The following is a 24,766-nucleotide window of genomic DNA, read 5'->3' on the forward strand; positions in this document are numbered from 1 at the left end:
GCTTTCAAAAATACAATATTTCGATGAAACGAACATGTCATTTTCATATATTTATTTTTTCTTCATAATTGATATCATTAAATGACAAAATATGCAGCAATACATAATTCAGAAGATATACAAAATTATTCAAACTTAATAATGAAATTATAACTACACATTTTGTGCAAGATGCAATTGCCAGTATTTGAAGAGATTGTGAGGTGAGAATTTTGTAAATAGTAGAAGAAGGAAGGGGGATACTTGGGGACCTGAGCCGACACAAACTCCCATTCAGCTTATTGCCATTGTCATAGAGTGTTATAAAAAATTTTGGATGATTCATAAACAAATAAAATATAGCAAAATACCCTAAATACTCTCTATGACATAGCAATGATCTGCAGTGCGGTAGCAGTGTCATAGAGACCAGCAATGACTGCCGATTTTACTGTAAAAATGTTAACATATAACATTTGTATCATAATAAATACTAATTATCATTGTAAGGAAATAAGCCAGTGGCTATGCATTAAGCACGCAATCTTTGTTTCAACAATGTGGCCAAATTAATTTTGATTTTGATAAATATCTATGTTGCATATGTGTGCAGTATGCAAAATATGTAGATTTTTTAGTTTAAACTTTACTATTGTCAAATTGTTATTTGACATAAATAAATCCCTACAATGAAATTTATTGAAAGGAATGATTGTGTCAGAAATAATACTTGTAATTATAATGAATATCTATTCTATTTGTATAAAATATTTAAATCTTTGATTTTGTACAACGGAATGTATATGAATGGGTATATTTCTTTTTTTGTTTATAACAATGAGTATTGATAATTTTTGAAGAACTTTAGTGTCGACTAATTACTATATTTTCAATACAATCACATAGAAATGCAAATATCATATGTAGTAACATAAATCAAATCAAATTTGATTTGAAAAAAACAAATTTATGATTGTACATTGTAATAATGAAAAAAATTAATTTTCAATAAATGTTCAGCTTCATTAATTAAAATTTATATTTCAATTCAAATTTATTTCATACTTTCGATATAATTTAATAAACAATACAAGTTTATTAATTAATATTATACAATGTGTAAATCATAAATCTATTGATATTACATTTGTGAAATATTCATTTTTAATTCTTCTTATTTAACACCAGATGGATATACTGTTGTTTCCTCCCCCACGTTGACAAACATTAATATATGTACTATTTTAAAAACGTATAATTTTTTTTTATGTACAATGGAAAGTAATAATTGTTCTAATAATTTAGAGAAATTTGGCAGTTTTTGTTCTGATTGTAAACTAGTTTTAAAATCTATATACAGCTTGGGTAGCGCGTCTTCTATTAACGAATGTAAATCATTCAATGAAGAATCCAAAGATCGTAATTCATTATTAAACGAATACAAGCAAAATTCGAAACAAGAAATAATTAATAAAAATAATGAAAAATTGAAGAATCCTCAATTTTTTTCTTATAAAAATAAGTTATCTTCACTAGTATTAAATACCAATGACAAAAGTAATATTACATTACAAGAAAAACATGTATTATTAGATAAAAAAAGTCCAATGAAAGAGTCAACAAAAATGTGTATATCTAATAATTATACAGAAAATCTTATTCATACTAAACCCAAAATTATAGAAGATAGAATATTAAAAGATACAGAACAATTAACGATGAATACTTGGAAGAGGCAGAAATTAGAAACTTCAAATAAAAAGCATAAAAATTCTACCTTTAAACCTCTACCTAAAATTCTACCTAAGATTTATTCTATAGACTCTAAACACCATAAGACTACAAAACATGCTAATACACAATATTGTCAAAAAATGCGAAATCATTATACAGATTTTAAAAGTTTGTACAATTTAAAAATACAAAGTAAACAGTTAACTCGAATGAATTCATTTGAAATACCAAAGTACTTCGATTTTCAAAGTATGAAATGTGAAATAGATTTTACCAAAAAACCTGATTATATTGGCCAACTCAATATATTAAAAAGTATTATATTGAATCGACGTAAGAAAGTACTAAAAGTTGCTAAGAATTTATTAACACTTAGGTAAGATGTTTTTTATTTTTAGTAAGTAAATATGTTTTTATATTCATGTTTACTTTTATAAAAATGTATAATATATAATACATAATTAATTATGTAGCTCCTATGTTGAGGATACTTGCAAGACCATATTAGAAACAGAAGTTATAAATCCAGATATAAAAAATACTGATACAAATACAAATTTAAATGAAAAAGTAGATAAAAGTACTAGTCCACTTTTATCTTCTGAGATCAGTCTTGCTGTAACAAATCTTACACAAACTAAAGCAAATAGTCATGACATGTATACATACAATCCATATCGTTCTAAAAATAATTCACATAAAAAAATATAACTATATTATTGTATTGAGGTATATATAAATGATTCATTTCATTAGAATGGAAAAATAACTTATTTATTTTAAAGAATAGAAACATTTATCTCCCGCACTTAATTACACCATATCAAAGTCATCTCTCTGTAAAATAGATAACATAAAATTAAAAAAAATGACATATATTAAATAAAAAGTGTGCATTAATGTTTTATGAAATACTTACAGCATCATTGTATTCTAATACATGCTTTTTAATAGCAGAAGTATCGACCCATGTTACAAAATCTTCAAGATTTCTAGAATAGTAACATAGTTATTTACTTATTAACAATCTTCTATTTATATAATATTAATATCTTAAATTAATATGTTAATTTGTTTATTACCTTGTTACTAAAAACGCTGGATCTTTTACTATTTCTGTCCCCACTCTGACATGTCCTTGTTCGATTAATTGCGTTGCCATTCTTAAATTTTCACTCATTTTATTATGAACCATGATAATCGGCAATCGTCTTTTGCAAAAAGAACTTGCAGATACTCTTTGTGTAAGAGATAAATCCCATTTTGTAGATATTAAACCAATCATATATAATTTTTCCAATAACAATGCACTTTGTTCTATGCGAAATGGATTATCAGCATCGAGCTCCTTAATTTTCTCTCCTAATTCTCGAATTTGACGTGACAATTTGTTATATCTATGAAATGAAAATATTCAAGTTACAAATCTCATACTGAACATATATTTTAGATTAAATGTTTCAAATATTATGCAGAATAATAATTTATATACTTTGTATAATCACTTCTTTTTTGAATTCTAAAACGTCTCAAGATTTTGACTTCATGTAAATTATTATCCGCTTCCCAAGAAATAAAATCAACTTTCTTTAATAATTTCTGCTCATGATATTTTAATTTTCGCACCATATTTTATAATAACTTAATAAAAACGTGGCAATAAAATTTTCTTAACTGAAATAACGAGGTTAAAAACGCATGTGCATTCAGGGTTACCAACTTATCAAGAATTCATTCATTTCTTCGTAAAGTATATAGAGTATTGTGTGCTTTAATTTCGAAGTATTAATAAAGTATTAATAAGCCTTAATAAAATCTTAAATTTCTTCATTAAAAAGCTACATAAGGTAAATAAATATATAAAACTAATTTATTTAATATTGTTTATATATATATATATATAATGCATATATGTATTATAATGTAATATATATGTTCTTGAATGATATATTTTAATATTGCATCGAAATCAATAAATAAAAAAACATCAATTTAATATTAGATATATATGTATATTTACTTATTATAAATAAAAAGGTAGAAAATACGTCACTTTGTAATGTTATTAAAAATGCAATATTTGAGATTTATAATAAATATCTTCTTTTCAGATTTTGTGTTGATAGGTTAAAAACTATACCAAAAATTTCACGTCACTCTATATATTCGTTAGGTTATGATGTTTTTAACATACATTATTATTTAATATATTATTATTCTCCTACACATTACAGAAAACAAATATGAGAATAGGAACCAACCTACATGTTTTATAAAATTATTTTAACAATAGAATTGAACGTATATTAGGCACTGCATATATAAAAATATATTGGTTGTCATTGTGTGCAAATGAATAAGAATAATCAAATACATAATGTAGAATTAATTGCATTTATGTTAATATTATGTAAATGGAGGGTTTATTGGTGATATTAATATTATTTTTAATTTATTATATATAGAAATAAAAATTTAAATCATAACTTATATTTTAACGCAATTGACTTAACATAATTCTTTAAATGTTAGTATAAATTAATATAAATTGATATAAATGATATCATTTATCAATTATTCGAATTGTAGCATACTTTGGTTTTTGTAAATCGAAAAGCACGAGTAAATATATATTTCAGCGATCATAAAGTGATGCTATAGGACATAGTTAATAAAAACATTGTCCTTCTTTAAGTTTTGTCGGAATTAACAAAATATTTGTTTTATAGTTATACAATGATCTTCTCATTGGAAGCCCATTCACATTTGCAAGGAAGAACATGTCAACATTGATGTGGAATTAAAAAATAAAAACCTATAATATATATATATACTATCATATAATATAAGAGCTTACATACTATAATAATTTGTTCCTAATACAATTGTCTATATATAATGTACTATATAAAGTATACAGAGAGTATAATTCATATCACAAGTAAAAAATAAGCTAATTTTTTTCACAATATATCAGTACCAACTTTAGAAGATTAAATTCTATATGAATAGGTAATCAATATTTATTAATAATAAATTCATGTTTAATTTTTTGACTATATTTATATAGCCGCGTTTGATGACCGTTGCAATCAATTGTTTAATTAGCACCTTTCTTTTAATTCAATGCAAGATATAAAAATTATCTTTCCTCAAGTTGTTATGAATGATACTTAATTGTAATAACCTATTAGAATTTTTAATTTTATCTATTAGAAAATGAATATATTTTTTGCATTGAATTATATATTTAGTTCTTAGTAGATATTGTTTATAATGTTATGTATTTTATCAACAAAGAGAAGAAAAAATAATAAAAGAAAAGAAAAATTGGGAAAAGATGTAATTACAATTATTTGTCTTTAGAGGTTATTATTACAGAGAAGATCTATATTTTTCTTCTTATTTTTATCATTGCAATATATTCTCAATAATATGTGTATAATAGATAATAAGAGGAAGAAAAATTTTTGATTTTTATAAAATTGTGCAATAAAAATGTAATTGTAGTCAGACTAATTTTTGATTAATTTACAATATTCAAAGGAAGCTAAGTATACAATAATTCTTTTATATTTGCTTTTGGAGTATGACAAAATGTATCTGTCAGGAGATGCAAAATTATTAAATTTGTAATAGAGCAATACAGGCACAACAAACATGTAATAGAATTTTCTAAACAACAATAAAAAAAACTTTTGGAAGATGTAGTGATATTTGAATGATATTAAATACGCAATGAATAGCTTATATCTAATGCTATAATTTTTTATCTTCAGATCATAACGTTCAACAAACTATATAAAGATGTTCAATTTTTAGGATCAATTTAATGGGTTTACTATTATTTACATAGCTTAGATGGAAAAAAGCATGTAAATTAATTAAATCAATAGTAAACTACAATACTTATTATATTACTGTAAAGCATATAATAATCACATTCATTTTATTAAATAAAAAAATAATTCATTTTATCAAAACAAAATTTTTTTTTTAATTTATTGCATAGTTATAGTTTAAGCAACATATGTATTTTATGTGCACTCGTAATTATGTAGCAAAGCAAATTATTGGTTTACTATAAAATTTTCAATTTCTTTTTATGGTATATAATTTAACATGAAATACACCGTTATAGTTATTATATCGATAAATGAATAAATTAAACAAAATTTACGTCTGTAATACAATAACATAGAGAGCATTTTGTCATAAAAATTTCTTAGAAACTTCTTTTCAATATATCAAGCATAGAAAAGTGTATATATTCATTATATTATAACATTATTACATAAATACTGAAGACTACAAACTATTTAATTATTATAAAATAAATTCGATCATAGATAAACTAATTTAATAAATTAGTTTTATAATTATCTTTTAGAGAGATAATAGTGATAAGCACGAAGTTTCAAATACTACATATGTATTGCATAATATTTGTTTAGTCTTTTCCAATGTAAAAGAAAACAAAATTAATCTGCTTACAGTGCTTATACTAATAAAAAGTTTAAATAATTGAATCAAACAAGAGATCTCTCTATATCATATATTGCAGGCTATACAAATTTTTAATATATAAAATGTTTGGCTACAGCTTATTTTTTTTTCTTTTCTCTTTCTTTTTTCCCCGTTTCTGAAACTGATTACGAGTGCATAAAATTTTTTGCAAAGTAGCTCCTGTTAGTTTAATTATGTACATGAAGGTCTATAAAAATTCATTTTATCTTACTTTCGATATAGTTGCACATTTTAATCCTAGAGACAGTTGCTACCTGATTTAGTAAAGAGGAGCTTCATCCGCAGATATAGCTAATTCTTCATCACTCCAGTCTCCACTGCCTAGACCCATTGAACCATGGAAACTTTGTGATCTAGCTACATGGCTAAAAAATAATACATAATAAGTAAATTTATCATTCCTTGAATAAAACAAGAATTGAAGCTTTAATTATTCATACTGCTTAAAACATAAAATTTCTTTTCAATGCCACTGGCAAATGCAAAACAAAGTTTAATAATACAGAACTGAAAAAAGAAAAAATAATTAAAAATGTTAATCCAAATAAATTATTAAATATAAGTATTCGTTTTCTTAAATTTAGTTTGTTAAAGAAACAAATTTTTGTCATAAAAGCGAAATATTATAGTTTACATATAAATAGGAATATCAATCTATTGCTTTATAGATATTTCACTGAAAAATACGCACACACACGAGCGCGCGCCAACATACACACACACACACACACACCCACACAACCATAAAAGCTCTAACATGACTAAAATTTTGGCAAAGTGAAACGAAATTACAGCGTTGTGCATCCTATTGAGTTTCTTATTGCAATTGATAGACACATAATATTGATGAAGTAAAAGCACTCAATGGATATTATAAATATGTTATGAAAAAAATTAGTGCTTATTAAATTGACCAGGAATCGATAGTGAACAAATAAAATTCTATTAACAGATTCGTTCCAGATAGTTTGTACAATGAACACTTCTTGATTCCTGGATGCAACGAATGTAAACAACGAGCAGAATCAGGAAGCAGAGTTATTACTTATTGATTTTTTCGAGAAATTTGTCGTATGTAAAAATAGTCATCAATCCCAGATAATCATATCTCTTGAAAAAATCTATAAGTTCATTAAATTCAAACAAGTTTTTATCGTACCACTTGCTTGCATCGACGATCTCTATCTTTATATTATCGATCGCTATCAGTCCTACCAACATAGTGAAATGATTACTTATATGATTAATAAGACAATGAAATGAACGTTTTTATATTTCCTTTTACGACAAAGAAAATATTTCAAACTATACCTTGGTGAGAGATTGGAATTAGTGCATTTCTTTGATAAACTAGCTTTCTTTCGTCCTTCTAGTGCTGCTTTCATGGGATCATAACTCTTACGACGTTTCCAATTTTGCATTTCTACTTCTCTTGCATTTGGTGTAACAGGCTTCTTTGTTTCCTTTGGTTTACCTTTAAGGCCCTAAAATATATGTTTTATTATATATGAACACACATACATACACACATACTACAAAGGTTTATAAATGTTTGGGATTAAAACTTACAGCACTTGAGATTCTATTAGCTCGCATGCTGAAACGTCCTGAATCAGTTCTATTTATACTAGTGTTATGTTCTAACTTTGCACGTGTTTCCTGTGCAACTTTGGGTTTATTCATACTTGAATTCATTGATTTTGTTGGTTGTGGTTCTAGCCTTGCCCTACGTAAACTACATATAACGTTAATACATATTGATAGAATTTATCTAATGTACAAAAATTATATTATATATTTACCTAAATGCTCTATTATATTTAGTATTAGAAATTGGGGGTTGTGTAACGTGTTGTTCATCACTTGTTTCTGTGTCGCTAGGTTGATGCGTTACTTTTGACGTACTTTGATGTAAACTTTGACTTGTATCATCATCACTTTCATTGTCAGAATCTGCTAACGAAGGATTATATCCTGTCATACGTGCTGACATTGCTGAGACAACATTTTGAGTTGTTTGTAAATATGATGAAGTTTCTAGATCGCTATCACTTTCCTATATGAATTCAAAGAAATGAATTCAAAATACATTGAATTACAAGAATCATAAAATATATTTTTTTCAAAATCCTTGAAAATATATTTCCATACCAATTGCACGCTACACGGAGGAGGTGCTTGATTTTCATCTTGAGAGTAATTTAATTCATTATCAGACCACTCATTTGCTAATGAAAGAGTACCACCAGTTCCATGAAAACTAGCTGAGCGTAACACAGAATTATCATGACTAAAAAAAATTTATGTTAAAATTTATCGATATAAATTTAATTGAAAACATTGATTTTTGCAATAAATACATACTTTCCGGAGCTATCTTCAGTACTATGATGTTTTTTCGAACCATCAACAAGTTTTTTTCTTCCTTCTGCAGCTGCTTTCATTGGATCATAACTTTTTCTTCTTTTCCAATTTTGAAACTCTACCTCTTTTGATGTAAGCGTTGAATTACTTCTGCCAGAATTTTTAGTTTCTTTGTTAGATTTCTGTGCGCTTCTTTGTCCAGTAGAAGCATGCTGCAGATAATAATAATAATATTATATTTTGATGTTTATTTTTAGATTCTGTTTCTTAACTTTTAAACTTACATAAGAACTTTTTGGTGCTCTTATGCTTATTCTGCCAGCATCATTCCTGGAGATAGATGGTGTTCTAGATTTGGAGGGTTCTGATGCTTTTAATGCATCTTTATTGAAAGCACTAACACTACTTGTCCTCCCACGTTGATAACTTTGTTGTTTATTTATTGATGTTGTAGTCTTAACATCAGTCTGAGCTTTTCGACGTCTTTCTTCCGGCGTCGTATTCGGTGTTGTATCAGATTCACAATTTAATCTATAAATGTTATAATTATGTTTTATTAAAATGTTGATAATGATTTTTCATTCAATAATGTATATATAAATATGTTTGTAAGAAATTTATTATTTTGCCAATACCTTGCTCTTCTTATGCTAAATGCTCTATTCAATTTAATACCAGAAGAAATAGGATGTATAGGAGATTTTGATTGTTGTTCTCCAGTTTCACTGCTACTATCGGAAGCAACAAGAAATCTATTCCTAGTAGAAATTCTATCCATATCACTACTATTAAAGCTACTATGTCGAGATAGTATGGCTTGAGATTTTAAATTTCCAATACTAGCATTACTTGATGATCTTTGTATGTTTAATTGCCGTTGCAATTCAAGAAAATTTCGTGGTATCCCAGAACTTATACAAATTTCTTTATTATGAACAGAACCTCCTTCATGATAATTTGTAGCACTATTCGATTTTCTTAACATATATGGACTAAAAATGTATAGCATAGATTAAGAACATCTATAGAAATTAAATTCTAATGTACAAAAATATATGTAATAATGATAAATACCTATTTTCAACGCAAGTAAAATATCCTATATTTTTTGCTTGTGGCATAGATTTCGTCAAATGTTTAGCTCTTTCTAACATAGGCGAATTAATAATTTTCATTGATGATGTTTTACGAGATGCAATAGGACTGTTTGTCAATTTTGGTGTAGATGGCCTTAGGCGATTTAAAACAGGACTATTGGTATGTTTGGCATCATCCTTGGTAGAATATTTCATACTATTTTTTCTGGACGTGTTTGATTCTGTAGTATCGGAAGTATAATCTTTTCTGTAATAATATATGAATATTTTTAATGAGAGGATTACTACATTCACATGTAAGTAATTTATTATTTAAATTACCTATCCAAGGAACTACTTCTCCTTCCCAAATAATGAGATGCTAAAGTTCGGGACGGACTCTTTAATAGTTCTGTACCACCATCTTCAGTCTTTGATTTATCTGAGTTATAATATTTACGAACACTTCTTCGATTATCATTGGTATTAATTCTTCTGAATAAAGATTCAGACAAACTACTACGCCTTGCTAAAGAATTATGTACTGGTGTACGTTGTGAGCTGTGTGGTGGTGTATTATAACTATTGCTTGTGTCCTCATCAGATTCACCACCCGAGTCAATTAAGCTATGTTGGTTTGATATTAAATCTATTCTTTCCTTTATGCGTAAATATGATTCTGTATCCATATTGTTATCGCTTGGTTCCTGTATAAATTTTTAATATTTATATTTGAATTAATTTTCTATCTACATGTTTATAAATACATACATGTCGATAACGTGCCATTCTTGGACTTTTAGAATGTATTGGAGATGGTATCTTTGATGGACTTAAAGGAGGAGTACGACCAGTAGGACCACCAATTGCTGGTGGTAAAGAATTATGTTCTGCAACTTGAGTAGCCCACTCCGATATCCATGTGTTATTATCTCGTGAAATACTCATCTATGGAAAAAAATTCTCATTAGGATATATTGCAATTTTTTTATATAAGCTTATTTAATTACATACCTTAAAACTATGAACATAAGATTCATTGTTTTCTTCTTCCGTTAAAACGCCAACACTGAAAACTTTATCAATATCCATCCTTGCTTTTTCTTCATCCGTATAATCTTTATGAATGGTGTATGTTCCAGCTTCACTTACTGTTCCATCAGAACCAACATCAATGTTACTCACATTAAATACATCTAAATTTGTATCTTCTTCTATGTTGCTAATATTTAAATCCATAGTACAACTAACGCTGCTGGACAAATTGATATCTTTTGGAATTGGATTTTCAAAATTATAATCGTTTAAAGTATAATTAATATTTGACGTTTTTTGGGAATAGCTATTCATAGATGTCTCAAAATAATTTTCATTATCGTATGTATTGTCACTGGCGATATATTCTATATTCTTTGTATATGATTTTTCATTTGAATCATCATCATAATTACATGCCTCAATATGACTTAAATCATTGATAGTTGCTGATTTTTGAGATGTCCAATATGTCTTCGTGTTTGATTTCGACGCGTAATCAAGTTCCAATGAAAGATTCTTCCTTGATACTTTCGCATCTCCTGTGTGTTCGTCACAAGACCTTGTCATTAACTCTTGTTTATTTGAAGCATCACGTAATTTGAAATCGATATCAGATTTCTTTGAGAGAGAATGCGTTCTATGTATGGATTTTGTACCTTTAATATAATAGAAATATATAAATGTTTATTATATTATATTATATTAATTTGCAAAAAATTTATATCTTTAGTATGCACAAATATGATTATGATTCCGTTAATATATTTATAGACATGCATTACTCAAGGCATATTGAATGTACTTGTGAAGAATACTAAAAAGCAAGGTAAAGATGATTTCATGATGAGTCATGCTTTACTAATATGGGCTTCAAATACACAGTATACCAATTGAAATTTATAGTATTCTTATATATATAAGTAACAAAAATATACATATATCTATAGAAATGCAATCAATAAAAATAGATCTTTTAGAATTATGATGTAAAATGGTAAAATGTAGGTGCGATAACTTATTTCTGTTTATTCAGATTTTATCTACAAACAGATTTGATGATATCTGAAGCATGCCAATGATGTAATTTATCGAATCGAAATCAAGTGATTTAATTTTAATTAAAAGAAAAAAATTACTTAATTGTTTTAATTTTTCTGTCAGTGAATCAGTTTTACGTTTTGTATCATCTTCGCTGCTGAAATAACCTTCAGAATGGGTACTAGGAATTTTCTGCTTTTGTACCAAGTTGGGAGACATTAATGCACTTCCTTTTTTCCCACTTACTTCTACCTAGAAATTAATTACAATAGAAATCAATATACAATCATTGTCGTTTATTAGTAATTATCAGAATAAAACAAAGTGCTAAGTTATTCACCTTAGATGTAGAAAGATTTCGTCTATGTCTTGCATTGTATCTCTCAAACAGATTTTGATATTTGACTTTGTCAATTTCTTTGTTGTTACCAAAGTCAATTGTAAATACTAATGGAGGTTGAGGTGTTTGAATATTACTAGTATCTTCTATCTTCTTTTCCATCGAATCAGTCTTACATTCCTCATCGTAATCTTTATTATCTAAGAAGAAAAAATTTTCTGAATGTTCTTTGTCAATATTTCTTTTACTCGAACTATCATTCAATGTAAGATTCTTTTTCTGTGTTTGTTCACTAAATGTGAAATTTGTATAAAACTTACGACTTTCCACGTCAAGTAATTTTTCTTCTACATTTTCAGCTGATATAAAATACGAGGACGATTCTCTACCGGTATTCTCAATATTAGTCTCTTTATTTTCTTCAGTAACTTTTGCGGAATCATCTGTTAAACGTTGAACGTCGTCCCGTTTTGCTGTGCTCTCTACTTCCATTTTCACAGCCGTGAGACATGCCAATTATAAACATCCGTAAATAGAAAGATAGCTTTCCTTGCAATGATATATTTTATCATACCATTACAATCGGCTTGGAAAAACACCGCTCCTATAATTATATCTCACCACTTGACGGAACCATCTCGATAGAACGTCATACACGAGAGTGCTGTATACAATATATGATACAGTACTGCAATCATGAAATTTTTCTGACACATCGGCACGACTCTTAACATTTGGTGGATATCTTCTGCTGGCTTTTACGCATTGGATACGTTCGACCAACGGCTGAAATAAGAATTACTAGAAATTGTTTCGTATTCAAATACATATGTCGCTTCCTCTGTAGTCAGAGTATAACTATGCGCATGCGCATTATCATTTTATTGCCAACTCTTCGTCGCCATAACATGAAGTTTAAAATGACGATCGTGCGATGCTTGTACATGTTGGAAATAATGCGTTAAAACGAGAACGTTTAGGATGGACAAAAGTTCACGATGAAACGAACATGCCATTTGATTGACAAAGGATCAATGTAAAAAATATATATGTGACATTTATTAGAGTGACTTTACTTTCTATTTCCCGCAAAAATAAGTGGAAACATACTACAATTAAAGTTCCTGTAATCAAATGAAATGAAGACCCTCCGTCAATAAGTTTTTTTACTATCTTTCTTACGAAGATCTCTTTTTTTTTTTTATATTATCATGATTGTCAGTTTATTATATAAAAAAATTATAAAATAATTAAAAACAGCTTCTCAACTAATTCGTTGTTATAATTTTTATATAATAAGTGGTTTTTTATGTTATAAATTTTATGATGTCACTTTGTGACAGGTTATAATGGGTTAAACGTTTGTAAATAATTCCATTGTATTTAACATGATATTACATAGAAAATGGAACTTAATTTTGAAATTAGGACTTACAAGTTTAATAGGTATAAGTTCGTTTATGGGTGACATGTCTTTGAAGTATGTTCAAACTGCAGTGGCACGTGCAATTTTAGATAATTTAACTCATGCTATTGTGGGTGGTTTAACATGGACGTTAATCATAATTTTATCAAAGAAATCTTTCGTACAAAACTTGCACGATATATTCTTTTCATTTGCCTTATCTTCTTTCATCGACGTAGATCATTTTTTAGCTGCGCGCAGTTGGAAGTTGAGTGTAAGCATTTTTATTGATTTATCTTATTTGTAATAACAAAAACGTATTGATGTTTTAACTCTTGTCATTTCTTTTAGGATGCCACAAACTTAAACAAACGACCATTCCTGCATTGTACCACTATTCCTATTTTGTTATGGCTCATTCTAATTTTGAGTTCGACGACTTTCAACTGTCCATCATTGAATCAATATTCTTGGATTGTGTCTGCAAGTTTTTTAAGTCATCACATTCGCGATGCCACAAGAAGAGGTTTGTGGTTTTGTCCGTTTGGCTCTACGCAGCCTATACCATATAATTTATATATAAGTATAAGTATGGCATTACCTTATATCTTGCATTGGCTTATGCAGTTTCGTATATTATTACCAAAAGTTAGTGAAAACCTAACGGATGTTAATATTGTATAAGAATAGTATAAATTTGAAATATAATATAATAAGATATTATTTTATAAACTATCAGACAATATAATAAGAATCATTTTATAAACTAATTCGACGAATGTACGTCGAATAAATTCATAAAGACAAATACGTATATAATTCCAATGGCATAAAATAAAAATCAAAAATATTTTATAATACAATTGAAATATCAGACAAATATAATTCTGTCAAAATTGTAGACGGTATAGATCCTGCTTCATAAATGCAATATTTATAATCTAACAAATCGATCTAATCGCAAATAAACAATGTAGGAAACGTATGGATGACCTCATTGGAATACAATAGTAAACTCACGATGTTTACATACTATTGAGATAAACTTTCCTACAATACTTCAAGAGACGTGTTTGATAACAAGGAAAATTTGAAAACATCATGAAGTTTGCAGTGAAAGTATTCAACTAGAGAAGAAGTCGCGTAGGAAGGAGGAACGCGGGTTTACTATAATAAGTAGTAACAAGTAGAAACATCAGAAGGTGTAAGAAGGAGGAAAGTGTGGACATATAACTCTACACAGGTGGTTTAACGAAAGCTACACACGTACATATATATTGTTCATCGATGAAGTATTTATTATATATATATATATATATGTATATATATATAAACGTGTGTATATATATATATATACACACACGTATGTGTATGTACATATGACTCCCGTATGTTGCGACAAAGGTACCTACGTAGATACACAGATCGGAGGAGGAGGGTCTTTATCAGCGTCGCTCGTTCGACGGGCGTCGCCGTTAGCGTACTTTATTACGTTATCGTGCGTGCTCCCGCTCAGTTCTCCGCGTTCTTCTTTGAAATTTGTTCGGTCAAAGACACGGCTTCTTTTCTTTCTCAGACCCGGCTTCACCTGTTCCAAAATATCGATCGAACGAAAACGTATTCAACGAATATAACAATAGAAGTTTACGTTCTAACGTTGCTCTACGTAGAAAGATTGAGTTTTCATTTTGTTCTTTTTTTCTTCCCTTTTTTCTTTTTATTTCTCTTTTTTTTCCTTTCATTCACTCGGGAACAGAGAAAGAAAGAGAGCGAAAAGAATAAGGGAGAAATTCATGTCTGTTATTAACACAAAAAAATGTCTTGAGGATGGTGCTCGATCATAGAAGATGCGAGGTCAACGATGATAACAGCTTGATACTGATATCTTGATTACGATCATCAATTTACACGTTAAGGATACGTCAGCGCATTAACGCACACTCGTATTCTTATCGATCGGTTCTCATTTGTAATGGTAAGTTCTGAATGTCGATTGTTTTCTTTATAATCTATTTTATTCTCTCTTTCTCTCTCTCTCCCTCTCTCTTTTTTTCTCTCTCTCTCTCTCTCTCTCTATATCTTTCTATCTTTCTATCTTTCTCTTTCTATCTTTCTCTTTCTCTCTCTCTCTCTCTCTCCCTCTTTCACTCTCTCTTTCTTTCTCTTTCAAAAAACATCGTATTTCGTTATCACGAGGAAAATTATGTGGAGAATTATTCGGGTTACGAAAGATAATCTTATTAATATTCGTTCGTTCATTCGTTCGTTAGTTAATTAGCTAGTTAGTTTTGATATTCTGTCATTATTATTACGACGTTGTTCGAGATGTAATTAGACATGCATTTTCATGCGAGACGGCCCATTCGTGTCCATGCTTAGAATACCTTTCCTTCGCGGAATAATGTTTACGTCGTGAATTATTCGCTTTCCAAGAACTCCTTAACAGCAAACGTAGAATCTCAATGAATCATCTTGCCCTTTGTGAGAAAATCTGCGAAGAAAAATGAAAAAAAAAAAGAAAGAAAGAAAGAATTGTAGGACTTTTCTTTTTTTGATCAATTTTTTGTCAAAAAAGAAATAAATAAAAAATAAGAAAAGAAAAAAGGAATATTAAGAAAAAAAAAAAAAAAGAAAAACAGCTGCGTTCTCTTTGTTTACATATCATAAAATACGAGAGATAGAAAGAGAGAGTGAGAGAGAGTGAGAGAGAGAGAGAGAGAGAGAGGTAGAGAGAAAGAACGACTCCTTGAAATATATATTTGATAATAATGATCGAGAAAATATTCGTAATTTGAACACCGGAGTTCCACTTTTTCGCGTCTCATGGATGCATTGCACGATTTCCCGCGATTTTTCTGTTTTTCTTTTTTCTTTTTTTTTTTTTTCAAATCCATCAAAATACAAGAAAACCGTTCTCGGTTTGATGATTATGACGAGAAAAAAGAAAAAATAAGAAAAGAAAAGAGAAAAGTCGAGGCTGACTGATTCGAATAAATTTTTAATTTGACGTTGATTTTTAATTACCGATGCTAACGCATCACTTCGAAGGAACTCCGTTGTCAAGGTCGAATGGTGCAAGTCCTTTATATATATATATATATTTTTATAATATATATATATATATATATAAGAACAAGTAGTAAAATGCATACACATATGTACACATACAAACGAGGGCATACATTGTAAGATGGCGATTAATGTACATAGTTTATTTTTTTTTTCCTTTTCTTTTCTTTTTTTTTTTTGTGAAAGAACGATGAAAGTTAATCCGTACGCGACGCATCCAACGATCCGAAACGTTTCCTTTTCTCCTTCTCGAAATTACCAACGAAGATTTCATAACGTTATGCATGAAATGCTTTCATTCGTCGATGGCACGTAAGTAAGTACGTACGTAGGTTGAAAAATACGCGAGGAATTTTCTTTTCCAAGAATGTCCCGGATCGACTAAACTCTCACCGATTCTATCGAATGATGTCACGATCGATCCAATCTAATCCGATCATATATGTCGATATGTTTTTTTTTCTTTTTTCATTTTTCTTTTTATAGGACACCCTAGATCTCTATCTATACTTTTACATAGCCTGTGGCGTCGGATTGGGTCTACATCTGCTGACGTTCTGCTTACTTTGCATTTTTTATTGCAAAATCAAACGTCTCGCTAAAGCGGAGTAAGTAGTATATACTTATTTTTATTTCTTTTAGAAAATCTTTCTTCTTCTTCTTCTTCTTCTTTTTCTTCTTCTTATTTCCGGTTGAAATATATTTTTTCTTTTTTTTTCTCTTTTTTTTCTTTCTTTTTTCAAAATAAATTAACTAGAATAAGATAAGGAAGGAAGGGAGGGAGAGAGATAGGTGGGCTAGACAAATTTTGTGTTACGTTTTGTTTTTCGTTTCTTTGATATTCTCCTCCCCATTAAAACCGCTTGCACTTTTTGTTCGAGCAGTTTCATCGTCCAGTTTCGTGTTCTTATCAGTAACGGTGTGATATTTTATAATCCATTGTACGGACCTTTTTTTTTATGAAACGCGAGACTGAAGTAAAAAAGACAAAATAGAAAACCCGCGTCAGTATGATCAATCAATATGAAGAAATATAGATCTTTTTAATTCAATTAATACCTCCGAAAGATTTTTTAATAAAAGTGCAAGGGGTTAAAGTATTATCTATATCGTTGTCTGACTATAAAAACGTCGTATTAGTGGCATACCCGGAGTTTCATTTTGGCGGAATTATCTACACCTTTACTTGATCTACGACGCGTCCATTCAAGAGGACGAGAAAGGTACGAAGAGAAAGAGAAAGAGAAAGATAGAGAGAGAGTATGTGTACGTATATAAAAATATTTGACGAAAAATATTTGAGATAGGTAATAATGAACGTAGGAATGACTTAAAAAAGAAAAAAAGAAAAAAAGAGGAAAAAGAAACAAGGAAACAAAAGAAAAAAGAAAAAAGAAAAAATTCTCAGCAATATTTTCGTTTTCGTTTTTCCTTTTTTTTCTTCCTTTTTATTTTTGACTAATCGCTATGGAATTTAACAAATGTCATCGACGGTAATAATCGTTGATAGCGTATCTTTATTATAGCGCTTGCGACACGATTGTTCTTTCTCTCTTATCTAGTCGTTTAAGAAAACGATCGAGATTCCTTCGTATAATTATCGCAATCTACGATCTTTCATTTAGGAAGAAATAATATTGAAAAATAACTATTAATAAAAGTGACGATTTATCCACGATTGTCCAGGTCCAACCAGTTGGGCAGACAGACGAATATGATGGCGGATTTCTGTTACACGAATCCGACGATCGTGCCGGGTGAGGAATTATCTCGTCGTGGATTCTCAATGTATTGTGGGAGCGACAGTTTCAACGAGGATACTAATTCAAAACACAAGGATATCAATTATGGAACGTATCATGAGGCTTTGTCGAAGTTTTGACATTAATCTAGTTTAAAAATTCTCGAGAATAGTACTTAACGAGCGAGAAAATAACTCATTATTAATTTATATTCTCTACATACACGCACGTACGCGTGCGCGCGTACACACACACATACACACGAACACACGTATATATATATATATATATATATATATACACGCCTCATAGAATCATTTAGTAAAATATATTTTAAGACTAATTTGTATTTTCTTTTGCAATATTTTCGTTTCTTTTTCTTTTTTTTTCTTTTTGTTCCTCCCTGCAACTTTATCGACTTTTCAAACATTTCCCGCCATGTTATTTATTATCGGCATTGTTGAGATTCGCAACATTGTTCTCAGATGTCGCTGTATGTATCCATCGTTCGACGATATTCGATAAAAATTAAATTGACTGTAAAGCCTTGTAACCGACAAGAAATTATAAGAAAAACATTCTTATATTCCAAAGATCGTTTATAGAATAAATTAGAAATTAAGGATTGTAATCTTTTTAATAACCATACGAATTTACTAGTCTCTTTATTAGATAAATCTACTATTAATAATAAATTTAATTATGTTGTTTCGTTCCAAAAATATTCACGTTATTCGCCAAATATTATTTATCGTAAATGCCATTATAGTTTTCATTTTTATATGTATATATATATCTTTTTTTTGATTATAAGATAATTAAGAAAAAGAAAAATACAAAAAAAGGAAAGAAAGAAAGAATGAAAATGTTACGGACACAAGTCAATAAATTAATAAGACTTAAATATTGACTTTTTATAAATCCCTTTAACTTCTTGCATCTCATAATTATAACCCTAACATAAACTGTCGAATGATGCTATTGAAAATAAAAAATTCTCTATTATTGATAAATCAATTACAATTTTTCATTTTATAACCTATTTTGATGAACAACGATATTATCTAAAAAAAAAAAAAAAAAAAAAAAAAAAGCAAAAGAAAAACAAAAATTCATTACATATCATGAAAATTACAAGAATAAAAAAAAAAGAAAACGAAAAAAATTACGAAATGTCAGCTGCTTATTGAATAATCTAAATACACAAATTAGTCTCTTTTAACTATTAATACTATCAATGCTAAAAAGTAAATAGTCAAGATCAGTTATAAGAACAATGTCGAGATCCAGAATGAGATACTTTAATAACAGTAGTAGTACCAGTAGTAACAGCAGTAGTAGTGTCCATAGAAGTTTCTGAGAAAAGAAGAAAAGAGAAAAAAGAACGAAAGAAAAAAAAGAAAGGAAACGATGACAAGTGGCAGTGGCAAGTAAAGTACTTACCAACGTTGTTCCTGATGGAACTGTCGTAACTTCTCATAGTAGAAGACAACGAGAATGACGACGTAGACAAGGACGAGGATGACGAGCTTGATATTTATTTGTCTCTAAGAAGTTATTTATGTATGCCTATGTAAAAATATATATATACATATATATATATATATATGCACACATATATACATACGTATATATATACACACACATACACACACGCATGCACACGCGTGCGCGCGCTCCTGTGTATGGGGATGTGGCATTGCCACAGGGAGTAGGCAATAATACGGGGATAGGCCGTAATTGTTATAAAATCATCGAGCAAACACATCGGACAAGACAGCCTGAGGGTTGTGGGCGGCGTTACGTGCCGTAACCTTGGTTACCAAAGTGAGACTCTCCTAAAGCACCCCCCTACCTTTTGATTGCGCGGAAACCCGTTCTCTGATCTACGTGTATGTACTGAAAGCCTATGTACGTATATGCCTGCCTGCCTGTCCACCCCTTACTTCTCCGCTCCCCTGTTACCCCTGCTACCGCTCTTGCCTCCGCCCCCATATACAAATTTATCGATGTATTAGTTCAACTCCATGTACTTACATACACGAAAGTGTAACCTTCTAGGATTTAAATTGTACCGCGCTTGCGCAATTCCTAACTACCTTGCGCATCCTCGTACACGCGCGGTACCCACATCTACCCAGATTTATCCCACCACCCAACATCCTCCACTCTATTTCCTCTATCTACACCCCGTCCTACAACTCCCCGCCACTATCACGCTCTGCTCGTTTTCATTTCTTTTTTCCTCTCCCACATTTTTGTTTTCATTTTTTCCTGTTTTCTTCTCTTTTTTTTTTGTTTTGCTTTCGCTTACTTGTCTTGTTATTTTTTTCCTTTTTTCTACTTTTTTATGTTCTCTGTTTTGTTTTTAAGCTAACTGTGTATAGTACGAGATTGCGATACATACGGTTGTATGTATGTATGTATGTATGTAGATATGTTGTACGTTTGTATACTCCTTCACAAGACTATTCGTAATCCTCTCTAGCATGTGTGACGACTAGTATAAGATGTATTGTTCCATTGATATAGATTAATTTATCGATTATTCTTTTTTATAGGTGATCGTTTGTATTTCTTTTTCTTTTTTGTTATTATTATTATTATTATTATTATTTACGGCAGCAAAGCAAGAGAGAGAGAGAGAGAGAGAGAGAGAGAGAGAGAAATTAATTTTATTTATAGAATTATTTATCTCTAATATTTTAGAAAATTAAAAAGATTATTAATTTAAATTGCGAATATTTATGCACGATAAATGTGCAAGAAACATATGACGTTTATGGACATAAAATGTGTAAATATGCTCTAAAAATATGAAAAATATGTATATATTATATATAATGTAATAAGCAATGTATTAATATGTTATACAATACTCACTATATATATATACATACACATACACATACACACTCCACCACATAATATATATACACACATACCCTATATTTTCGCAATAATACTAATGCATTATAGTCCGTGTTAAAATAAATCATGAGCCTTTTTTAAAAATTTGATGTTCTTTGTTTCTAATTTCATTAATAAGATGAAACATGACAGAATAATAAAGACAATCTATTTATGTTCTTTCAAAGCTGACATTAAAGAGTTTTTTTAAATATAAATTCCTAATGTATTATTGACTTGTCCATGTTGTTATAAAAAATTTTTGTTAATCGATATTTTCTTCGATTTTCGTTATGTTATTTTAGACTCTGGATGATTTCGTATTCGTCGTGACACCCGATGGAAAAATTATCTACGTTAGTGAAACAATCAGTGTACATTTAGGAATGTCTCAAGTTAGATGCATATTATCTTCGATTTCCTTAAATATTTTCTTTGTTTTTTATGATACGACAAAATACTAGAGTTAGATACTAGTCTTCTGGAGAATTCAAGGTCATCAATGTTTTTTTCCTTCGATTTTGTTAATCTCAGCAATAAAATGAAGATGATATCAATTCGTGGATTCATATGTTCGTAGGTTACATAATTTCTCGACGCTGTAAAATTGATATACTTTGGGAATTCTTTTCGAGAAGTGAATAAAATAAATTAAACAATTAATTTCGTATTATTACTTGATGTTTTATTTGTATAAAAAACTTTTTCCGTCAAATTTGTAATTTATTATCACGTCAATCTTTATATACGAAAATTTGGACTCAATGAACAGCATCCCAAATTCCTATAAAAATTTTTATATTATTGAAATTTCAGTACTGTATTAAAAAATAATGTTGTAATTAAATGCCATTAACTCGAATTCTTAAATTTCTGACGAATAAAAAAATTATGCCATTTTGAAAAAGTGTCAATTTTTCGTCTAAACTTCAAACTTTTAAACTTATTGGAAAAATATTAAAAATTAAAATTTAAAAAAAAATTAGCGGATGATCCTTGACTAGAACATTATTTTACAACACGATACTGGAATTTTAATAATTTTGTTTTTACAAGAAGTTAAGCTGCTGTCTGCATTTTCTTGTGGAGATTAACGTGGCTGTAGATTAAAAAACTTATATGTAATCAAATCGAATGAAAAAAAATTTTTAATATAAATAAAACATTAAGAAGTAACGTGAAATTATTAGTTTTACAATTTATTTTGTTTTCTTTCTGAAAAAAAATTCTCAAAATACGTCAATTTTTCGACGCGGAGAACATATGTACCTAATCTCTTAAGAGATCATTGACCTTGAATTTTGAAGAAATATATGACTTATTTTTGGAGAGAACTTTTCGAATAATTTTATCCTGTATATTTCGAGAATATAACTAATGCATTATTTTCTTTTTCATTTTTTATATTCAGGTTGAATTAATACGTAACAATATATACGAATACATTTCTTAGTACGATCATAAAAAGATGTTTTTGGTATTGAGTCTTCCACAAGAAAGAGGATTAGGATGGTTTGAAATTTAAAAAAGTTTGCTTTTTCACATATTGCGATAATAAAATCCTTTAAGAATATTTTTTCGTTTGACTTTATGACAATTTTAAGGTTTAATTGATATTTTGCACATTTTCTTTGTAATATATTTCCGCTCATAAATTATATGATAGAATAGTAAGCATCTTCAGCTACGGGAAATTTTCAAATCAATTAAGTATAGCCGCTCCATCATAAATATTGAAACTATGAATGCAACGTTCTCGAAATTACATTGTTTTATAATTTTATGGTCGTTGTCACGAGAATTGCTGGAGATATCAACTTGAAATTTATAGATGAGTTCTAAAACATTATGGCGCATTAATTATATATGAAATCAGATTGAAGAAAATATATTTTCACGATTTTATAATAATAAACAATTCGAATTTCTTTTAAAAATTTTTTTGTTATTTGAACGTTATTTTGTTAATTTTATTTCCATTAAAAATTTTCCAGGTATAATTAATAAAGGGAAGTTTAAGGAAAATAAATATCACTAGGATTTTTCGAAATCATCATCCATTCGATTGGAATCATGGTAAAATTGAATTTTACATAGTTTATTTTTTATTACGTTGAAACGCTGATAATAATGATCTTGGAATGATTCTCGGTGGATTTTCTTATTTTATAATATTATAGTTATTGATACCCTTCAAAAGAAACAAATGGTTTATATTCATTTGTCATAAATAATTAAATGCAAGGGAATTTTTATTAATTTCAGATTTTCCTCTGGTTCCCTTGAAATATTTGAAATTTTTTGATTCGATAAATCCTGCATTCTTTTTCAAAATATCATTTACTTCTCTTTTAATTTTCTTTTTTTTCTCCGAAATCATTAGCAACATCTAGGAATATAAATTTTAATGGATTACGATAATTATATTATATATTATATATTATATATTAGATATTATATATTATACATTATATATTATATATTACATACTATATATCATCTATCATATATTCTGATTGAATCATTTAATATTATGTCTACGTTTTCAAATTTTTTTATTACGTTTTTATTATGATGTAAGGTGTTTAAAAGATTCTTAATGTATATATACTTTCATGCATATTCAGGGCAAATAAAATATGCAATATATTTTTTCATACATAATTAAACATAAATATAGAAAGCGTATTTAAAAAATTATTAAAAAAAATGCAAAATAAAAAAATATCTATATATTTTTAAAATCCTCTCTAATCAAAAAAAAAAGAAATATCCAAAAAAGAAAATCATTTGATTGCTTGTATTATTTAAGGTAGAAATACATGTTTTTGTATAAACATTCGATTGTTTAATTGTTATTAAATATTTAAGGATGATTATAAAAAAAAAAAAAACGATAAAAACTAAATGTACAGAGATTTTTCGTATTATAAAACGTATTATCACAAATAACAAAGATAAAGAAACGAGATTAAACGAGATGGCACGCGTTCTTTAAGTTTTTGTTTTTCCAGGATGTAATTGCAAATTATTTTTACGTAGGATATTCTTACAAATCTCTGACATACGTTCTTTGCACACTTCGTTTCAAGTATTATTCCACGGCGTTTGTGCCATCAACCTGTAATCGTTTAGTTTATTCGGATAGTGTACCCGTCACCCTTCTGAAATCGTTTGCCTTTATGGTCTTAATCCTTACGGATAACGCATCATTTTCTACGTGGTTCTTATTCTCGTCCCTTCCAATTTCAACGCATATGTTATTCTTTCGACACGTGTACGATACTGACTAAATATTGTTATTCTTTGACGTAGCAACCTAGGAGAACAAATCGAATTATCGAATTGACGATTTTTGCTCGTTCGTACTCATAAAAAAAAAAAATAAAGAAAAAATAGAGGTATACAGATTTATTTATTACTTGATACAATTTAATACGTACCATGGTAGAGTTCAATCTCGAAAGTAGAAGCCATTTTTGTTTTAGATATTTTTTCTAGATCAGTGATTCTCAACCATCGCCAACCGTCGCGGTAGGATTCT

At 28.6% G+C, this 24,766-nt stretch overlaps 4 protein-coding genes across 6 annotated transcripts; 2 read left to right on the forward strand and 2 right to left on the reverse strand.

Annotated features, from left to right (window-relative positions):
* Window positions 1-2,465: 2,465 nt before the first annotated feature.
* On the reverse strand, window positions 2,466-3,550 carry LOC124953439 (U3 small nucleolar ribonucleoprotein protein IMP3). The gene is made up of 4 exons (XM_047504809.1): window positions 3,206-3,550; window positions 2,796-3,110; window positions 2,633-2,705; window positions 2,466-2,550 (listed from the first exon to the last, which is right to left on the reverse strand). Exons 1-4 carry the CDS (start codon window positions 3,340-3,342, stop codon window positions 2,527-2,529), a joined length of 549 nt encoding a protein of 182 aa, XP_047360765.1. The 5' UTR covers window positions 3,343-3,550; the 3' UTR covers window positions 2,466-2,526.
* Window positions 3,551-3,859: 309 nt separating this feature from the next.
* LOC124953431 lies at window positions 3,860-12,875 on the reverse strand. 3 transcript variants are annotated; one of them, XM_047504796.1, is made up of 16 exons: window positions 12,417-12,874; window positions 12,097-12,296; window positions 11,855-12,008; window positions 10,695-11,374; window positions 10,452-10,628; window positions 10,023-10,387; window positions 9,679-9,948; window positions 9,240-9,596; window positions 8,889-9,135; window positions 8,605-8,816; window positions 8,392-8,530; window positions 8,043-8,296; window positions 7,810-7,975; window positions 7,552-7,724; window positions 6,452-6,605; window positions 3,860-6,361 (listed from the first exon to the last, which is right to left on the reverse strand). In XM_047504796.1, exons 1-15 carry the CDS (start codon window positions 12,586-12,588, stop codon window positions 6,500-6,502), a joined length of 3,672 nt encoding a protein of 1,223 aa, XP_047360752.1. In that variant the 5' UTR covers window positions 12,589-12,874; the 3' UTR covers window positions 3,860-6,361; window positions 6,452-6,499. The 3 variants fall into 3 exon arrangements, with proteins under 3 accessions (XP_047360752.1, XP_047360751.1, XP_047360753.1); XM_047504797.1 differs by lacking the exon at window positions 3,860-6,361 and adding an exon at window positions 7,400-7,451 and having other exon boundaries at window positions 6,469-6,605; window positions 12,417-12,875; XM_047504795.1 differs by having other exon boundaries at window positions 3,860-6,605.
* Window positions 12,876-13,012: 137 nt separating this feature from the next.
* On the forward strand, window positions 13,013-14,370 carry LOC124953437 (transmembrane protein 267). Its single transcript, XM_047504806.1, has 2 exons — window positions 13,013-13,775; window positions 13,853-14,370. The coding sequence occupies exons 1-2, from the start codon at window positions 13,485-13,487 to the stop codon at window positions 14,183-14,185; spliced, it is 624 nt and encodes a 207-aa protein (XP_047360762.1). The 5' UTR covers window positions 13,013-13,484; the 3' UTR covers window positions 14,186-14,370.
* Window positions 14,371-14,489: 119 nt separating this feature from the next.
* LOC124953552 lies at window positions 14,490-19,430 on the forward strand. Its single transcript, XM_047505080.1, has 5 exons — window positions 14,490-14,511; window positions 14,704-14,744; window positions 17,057-17,178; window positions 17,711-17,836; window positions 18,257-19,430. Exons 1-5 carry the CDS (start codon window positions 14,490-14,492, stop codon window positions 18,450-18,452), a joined length of 507 nt encoding a protein of 168 aa, XP_047361036.1. The 3' UTR covers window positions 18,453-19,430.
* The last annotated feature ends 5,336 nt before the right edge of the window (window positions 19,431-24,766 follow it).

The sequence above is a fragment of the Vespa velutina genome, chromosome 12 (assembly GCF_912470025.1).
Source record: "Vespa velutina chromosome 12, iVesVel2.1, whole genome shotgun sequence".
NCBI classification, from domain to species: domain Eukaryota; kingdom Metazoa; phylum Arthropoda; class Insecta; order Hymenoptera; family Vespidae; genus Vespa; species Vespa velutina.